This window comes from Austrofundulus limnaeus, unplaced genomic scaffold (assembly GCF_001266775.1).
Source record: "Austrofundulus limnaeus strain Quisiro unplaced genomic scaffold, Austrofundulus_limnaeus-1.0 Scaffold173, whole genome shotgun sequence".
In the NCBI taxonomy this organism is placed as follows: Eukaryota; Metazoa; Chordata; class Actinopteri; order Cyprinodontiformes; family Rivulidae; genus Austrofundulus; species Austrofundulus limnaeus.
Window position 1 is genome coordinate 42,746 of NW_013952575.1, and position 7,010 is coordinate 49,755.

Here is a 7,010-nt window from a genome sequence, read left to right on the forward strand (position 1 = left end):
GAATGTCTGTTAGTGTAAAGCGCTTTGGGGTCCGGAGGGACTTGAAAAAGCGCTCTATAAGTTCAGTACCATTTACCATTTACCCTTCCAGCCAATCAGCTGAAAGGAGAGGACATCAGATAATTAGACAGGTAAAATGACACAGACACATCACGCTTCCACCCTTAAATGCTGTATGGTGGGTTAAAACACCATTCAGCAGCAGCATACTGAACGGGACAATGTGTCAGCCAAGATGTTGTCTTTACCTTCGATGTGCTTTACCTCAAGATGAAAGGATTGTAGATAAAGGGCCCACCGCATCAGTCGTTGGTTAGAGTTGTGCATTTGCTGAATGAAAACAAGTGGATTATGGTCTGTGTAAACAAGAACTGGACAGTTAGATGAGCCAAGAWACACTTTAAAATGTGCCAATATCTGTGCAAGTGCCTCCCGGACACGTCACAGTGCAATGTTTACTTCTTTCATCAGACATTGATGAGTGTCTGGCAGAGACCTCGGGCTGTGAACACTACTGTGTCAACACACTGGGAACATATCAATGTTTTTGTCGACAAGGTTTCCGTTTGGATCAGGACCGGCACTCCTGCATCTGTGAGTAACTACTGTATCGAGGCAAATGCTGCACAGGAAAAAAAAAAAGATTTGTCACATTCAGCAGCAATCAAAAAGGATAAATGTTTATCACGTGTTTTACTTCATGTGTTTAGCTCTGTATGGCAGCGATACGGAAGAGGAGGAAGACGAAGAACAAGAGGAAGAGGAGAAGCTACAGGCTGACAGATTACTAGACATGCTGTTTCGAAATGCTCCTCAGCTCCTGCATCACACAGCAGCCCTGCGCTCCCGTTACAGCATTAAAGAAGAGTTAACTCAGGAGGAGCGCAGAGGAGAGCTGAGACTGGAAAGCCAAATAGGTAAAGTAAAAGCGTTAATGACTGCGTTGATGGAAGAGCCTGGTCAAAACCTGTACTCTGTTTATTGCTCTTTCAGTAAATCTTCACACAAGAGGAGTTACTCTGAGTTTATCATTTCCTCTTCAGTGTGTTTCGATGGCTCCTTTGGGGATGACTGCAGTGTGACCTGTGAGGACTGTGTGAACGGAGCATGCAGTGAAAGCAGGGACCGGTGTGAATGTTCGCCAGGCTGGACCGGAACTGTCTGTAACGAGAGTAAGAACCGTAAACGATTGTGTGCTTTTAATCTTTTCAGAGCTCTGTGGTTCCTTTAGCATTACCTGTTGGAGTTAATCTTGGTGGTCTGTTAGCAAAATACCATTTGAACCACTGGACTGGCCATAACTTTTTCTATACAGATAATGAAGTTTGATGTTGAAGGTCATTTGCAACACACTGTGAAAGTGACTCTGAAAGTATCACATTTTTCAAGGTTTGACCAAAATGACAAAAACGCTGTCATGTCACAACATAGGATGAATCTAATGCTTCATTCAAAGAATGCATACATACATTAATACAGTACTTGGCTTTCAGTGYAAACCTTGACTCTTAATTCCACATGGGAGTCAAGCAGACTTGTTTATTCTGAAAAAAGAGAAAAGGTTTTCACTATATATAAAACCAAAATTGGCAAGGGGGTGGGACTTTTGTGCTTGCTAATGTCTTTAAAAAAACACAGGAATGGATATTTTTTTTCTTGAAGTGGTTCCCTTTTTTTAGTTGAGCCCTCATTTGCATAGCAACACCTTTTTCTAAATGACTTTGTAGAAAATGGTAAAAAAAAAAATGCGAATAAACACAACATTGAAAGGTTGACAAAAAATTAAATATTTAGAATGTCATGTTAAAAGAAAAAGTAATACATATATTACATATAATACATATATTTTATATACACAATATTTGTGTATATAAGTATGAACACAATTATCATTAGCACCAATGAACAAAATACAAAAGCACTTTATGTTGATACATTTTCTTTGAATAATTAGTGAATTTAAACGGTTTACAAAAAGTTGTTTTGTTTTTGAAAACAGTAACGATAACAGAGATTATATTCTAAAAATATAATATGTTCTTTGGCTTTGTTCCCGCTACTAGGTTGCCCAAGGGGCTATTTTGGAAGGCACTGTAGAAGAAAGTGTAATTGTCCCAACAACGGACCCTGCCATGGTTTGTACGGAGCTTGCCTCTGCTCTCCAGGATTATATGGCCGTTTTTGCCATCTAGGTGAGTTAATTATAAAAATAAAAATAAAAAATAAAAATAAAATATAAAAAATGTGTTCTCATAATAGATGAGAATAAATAAGAATTTTACTAACATGATTGTTGTTTTAGTGACATTAGTAACAAAATAAGTATGCATGTAAAATATATTGTTTAGATGAAGAACATTTTGCAAAAGTTATATGAGGTTTCTTCAAATATTCATCCTTTTGGCTACAAATATTAAACTGATTCCTCACTCGGCGTGTTTGGACGTTTGGATGGTGGTACCAGATGAGAGGGAAGCTCTTTGGGGAGCCAGTGTCCCTCTAGCTTTCCCTCAATAAGGTGCATTGCTAAAGCGAACTCATCATTGTCCAACATGCCATCTTTATCAACATCTGCTAGCCTCCAGATATGGGCGAGCACAGAATTTGGCAGAAGAGTGGTTGTCATCCACTCCTTGACTTTGGTGCCGCTGAGTTTGCCGTCACGGGGGCTCAGGTTGTAGAAAATCTCGTCGTATTTGGGTTTAAATTTCTCCACGGCCCACTCCTCAAAATCCACCTCGCTGCTCTCGTCGTCTCTGATTTCCTTAAAGGGATCTTGCCTGAAATGCTCACGCCTGAATGTTCCCAAAAATTCTCCATCCAGCACGCTGGGGAGGGGTTTCTTCTTCTCCTCCTGCAGTTGGAGTAAGGGGACCAGCTTGGCTACATCTGTGGACAAAAGCTTATCCAAAGACGCCATCAGGCTTGGTTTCAGCGTCTTGAACTTTGAGAAGTCCTGACCCAGAAGTTTCTCCTGAAAATTAATACGATCTTTAGAACCTCACACAACACTTTGCAATAAATTAAAAGACATATCGTGCATCCTTCTTTAAAAAGTGGATTTTGCATATGTCCTCTTTAATATTAAACAAATCTTTGTTTTACCTGCATCTTTGTGCAGTCGGGGAAGTCTCCAGCTGGGACTCGATGCTGCTGCTGGATCTTGGTGAAAATCACAGGAAGCTGATAGATTAGGTTGTGCTTCTTGCTTTCTTTGCAAAAAATGGTTGGCATCTCCTGCTTCAGATAGCCGATGATGTGTGCATGAGCCTGAGAAGGGAACAGAGCAGATATAAAATTACCACGAAAGGTAGAGCGTTTATGAATGCAGCCCTAGAGTTAAAGTTCTCACCCTGACTAAGCGAGCTCTCTTCACCAGGTCATTCAGCTTGCGCACTGCAGCATTGCGTGGCAGGTTCCTCACATCAGCCAGCAGATCTTCCTCCTCCAGCTCGATCAGCTGGTAGTGATCGCACGACAGCCTCGGCTCCGACCAGAAAGATCCAATATAAACGCGCAGGATTTCAGGGGTTCGGAACACTTTCCCCAGTGACCACATGAGGGCGCCGTACGCTCTCATGAGCTGCTGCGAGTCGACCCTGTCAGCTTTGTTGAGAACTATACGCAGCTTGTCCTCATAGCTGTGCAGAGCCCCGAAGGCCCGGGTGAGCTCATCAGAGAAGTCCAGTTTATGAGCGTCAAACAGCAGGATGATCCGATCCACACGCTCTGCAAACCAGCGAAGCACGGCTGGGAAGTCGTAGCCTGCGCATAGCAGTTGAAACATGGGGTTTTCATTAGTGCAGTGTGTAATGGGGAAAGCCGAGCAGCCTGCAGGGATACGGGACCATGTAACCCATCCCAGTGGTCCTTGCTGGTTTCAAGCCATCCCAGTTACACCCACAGTTAAATACATTTTTAAAACACCACTTCTTCTCCCAGTGTTGTATTGTGAGTTGATGTTTTTTTTTTWTTTTTATTAGTTTCTTTTCTACAGCTTTTCTCACAGCAGTGTCGTCTCCTCTGAGTACACTTTATCACTAATTATTTGGAAGCAAAGGCTTAACAGTTCCTTCTGATGCTAACAGCATCATTAAAAGCATTCTGACTCACCTCGGCTAAGTTTTCTTTTTGCAGCTGTTAAGATGCCAGGTGTGTCGATTATGCTGATACTCTCAAGGACTTGATTTGGCATCTGGACACATTGAAACCTGCAAAACAATATATAATTATATATATTCTAATGGTTTAAGTTCAGGTATCTTTAGTGAGCATAAAGTAATAGTAATGAATTTCTATTATTTCTACATGACGTGTCAAACTCAAGACCTGCAGGCCAAATGTGGCCCATGGGTGACTTCTGTCCAGCCAGTCAAAAGCTCCCACTCATAATTTGGTATGAAAGTAGTTTTTATATCAATGGTAAACAAAGCAAGCAAATGTAAATGGTGAAAGGTAATTATACCTGCTGCCCCCGAGCTGTTGGCTCTAACTGTGGACCCATTGCAAATTAGCTGATTAGATGTGTATTAATGTCTCCAAATAAGCTGCTTCAAAACAGCATTGACCATAAACTGCATTTCTCATAATGCATGTTGATTATGYATGGGAATTTCCTGTCAGAAAGTGGTAGAGCTCAGAATTCAAGACTTAAAACAACTCGACAGTGAGTAAAACTCTCTTGTTTTTACTTTTGAGACTTTTTCTGTATTATTTGAATTGAATTGAATGATGCTTTATTGATCCCATGAAGGGAAATTACAATTTGGAACAACCCATTCAAGAAAAGAACTACTTGGAGAACATGTGCCCCGGGTCCAGCAGCCAGAATGAGGCGCTACCCTTAAAAAGGAAAAAGAAATGAGGATAAATGAGACTAAAAAAAGAACATCATGCTATGTCCACTCAGGACACAATATGAGGTACATAAAAACCCTGCACAGAGCAAAATCATAGCCAGCATAAGCAGTGATTTTATTTATGTATTTTATTTTATTATTATTATTATTTTGGGTGTGAAGGGGTGTTATCTGAAGCTTTATTGAAGATTAATTTTACATTTAGTCAGTTGTACACATAGTACTTGTCAGTGTTTATAAGAGCAAGTGTTAAATGCTGTTTCTGTGCAGGAAATACTACGTAGAGTTCAGTTATTGTTTGTTAGCAGTGCTCCGCCGTAGCAATGAGACGAGGAACATGATGTTTCATGWTTAGTCAAAGTTAAAAATCAAATATTGAAGTTAATTGCAACTGGCCATTTGAGGACCACCACAACACTTATATGGCCCTTGTTGAAAATGAGTTTCACACCCCTGTTCTACATAAAGAGATAACAAAAGACACTGTGAATTCCCTTCACCTGTTCAGAAACGAGTTTCCAAATGGATCAAGGTTGCGAAAGGGCATTTTTGGATCCACTGTTATGGCATTCCCAGGAATGGTTTGTGTCTTTTCTCCATACATGAGAGCTGTGAAGCAGTCAGTGGTCGGCTCCGGCCCGACTCTGCTGCCAGGAAAGTCTTCCTCTATGAGATACCTGAAGATACACGCAGCGTAAGCTACCACAAGTACCATCACTGATGTTTTAAATACAGCAGAAGTTGTGAGTTGTACCTGATGAAAGTCGTCTTTCCTGTTGAGTACTGACCCATCACCAGCACCATTGGTTTGTTGTCAAAGTCTGCATCTTCGTAGCTCGGTGAGTGAAAGTGATGGAAGGAGTAGTATTTCTCAATCTGCAGCAGCCTCTTGTAGTAAAGATTCTTCAGCTCCTCTGTCACCATATTGACATCTCCCAGCGTTTTAGGAGCACTCCAAAACCTCCGGATGGACATTTTGGGTGAGAATTCTTTTGCTCTAACTGCTCAGACTTTTAGGAGCAAACTGACTGATGGAAGAATGTGTGCAAAGATTATCAGCAGCTGTCTGCTCTATGCTACAGTGGGACAATGAGAGGGTGGAGAGGGTGTAACCGGAGCCTGCAGCTGCACCTAACATGAAGCCAGTGTCGAGAGGGACAGGGTGGAGTGCAGTTCAGTGTTTATTGATGAGGTGGGACGATCTTAGCCAAGATTCAGCCTCTGTGACTCTGGATGTGGCAGTGCTTTGGTATTTAAAAGCCCTTCTCAAGCATGATTTTAAATCCAGTGTCGGCATTACTTTAGATTATTTTCTTAATGCAAACTTAGAAAAATACAAAAGATAATCATTTGAACTTTGCAGTATGATTATCTTTTGTATTTTTCTAAGTTAATCATTTGAACTTTGCAGTATGATTTACAGGAAATTGGATAAATTTAGTCAAACTTAGACCAGCAAAAATCTGACTTTACAATAACACGGGGTGTTTATTTGACTTTTAGCGCAAATGAAATTCAATAGTGGAGACATTTTTCTGTCCTAACCACCATCTAAACTTTAATAAACAAAAGTTATCATGAGAATTAGTTTATTTTTTTGTGTTGTAGTAATAATCACTACACTGTGTTCTGGACCACTCCTCAGCTTGTCCCAGGTGGACCCACGGTGCAGGCTGTTCCAGGGAATGCGACTGCGTCCGAGAACATTCCGCTGGCTGTGACCCCGAAACTGGGAGCTGTTTGTGTAAGGCCGCACACCACGGTCCCCGGTGTGAGAAAGGTGTGAGTGCTTTGCCAAGTGTCACTTTATCTGAAGTGGAAACATTTTCAGGTGGACTGTCCTCCACGTTTGAGTCGGCTAGGAGTTGTTTTAGAGGCCACATTTATGGGTCAACACATTCACGGAATGATTTTCATCTGTTTAAAGGGGCAATATTATGTGTTTCTCAGGCATGTATTTAAATACTACACCATAATAAAGTATCAGTGTCACCTTTAGCTGTTATTAAAATGCTGTTTTTATGTTTTAATAAAAAAATAAACTTATCTTCTCATCACTTCCTCTTGTAAAACCCTTGAAATTGGCCTCTGTCTCTTTAATAACCACCTTCCGCTTCCGTTTTGCCCATTTTGATGTGTGTGTGTGTGTGT

At 40.9% G+C, this 7,010-nt stretch overlaps 2 protein-coding genes across 2 annotated transcripts in view; one reads left to right on the forward strand and one right to left on the reverse strand.

Moving 5' to 3' along the window:
- Positions 1-7,010, forward strand: part of LOC106523986 (multiple epidermal growth factor-like domains protein 6) — a gene marked incomplete at its 5' end in the record, with an annotated part of 34,040 nt that overhangs the window by 1,529 nt on the left and 25,501 nt on the right. The window contains 5 exon segments of the mRNA XM_014017589.1: positions 472-594; positions 711-917; positions 1,044-1,172; positions 2,064-2,192; positions 6,505-6,639. Of these exon segments, the coding sequence (XP_013873043.1) occupies positions 472-594; positions 711-917; positions 1,044-1,172; positions 2,064-2,192; positions 6,505-6,639 (723 nt within the window).
- LOC106523992 (EH domain-containing protein 2) lies at positions 2,219-6,207 on the reverse strand (the record flags this gene model as incomplete). The annotated part of the gene is given in 6 exon segments (XM_014017595.1): positions 2,219-2,974; positions 3,106-3,270; positions 3,353-3,765; positions 4,114-4,211; positions 5,360-5,536; positions 5,614-6,207. Coding segments are annotated over 6 exon segments (1,635 nt in total). The 5' UTR covers positions 5,835-6,207.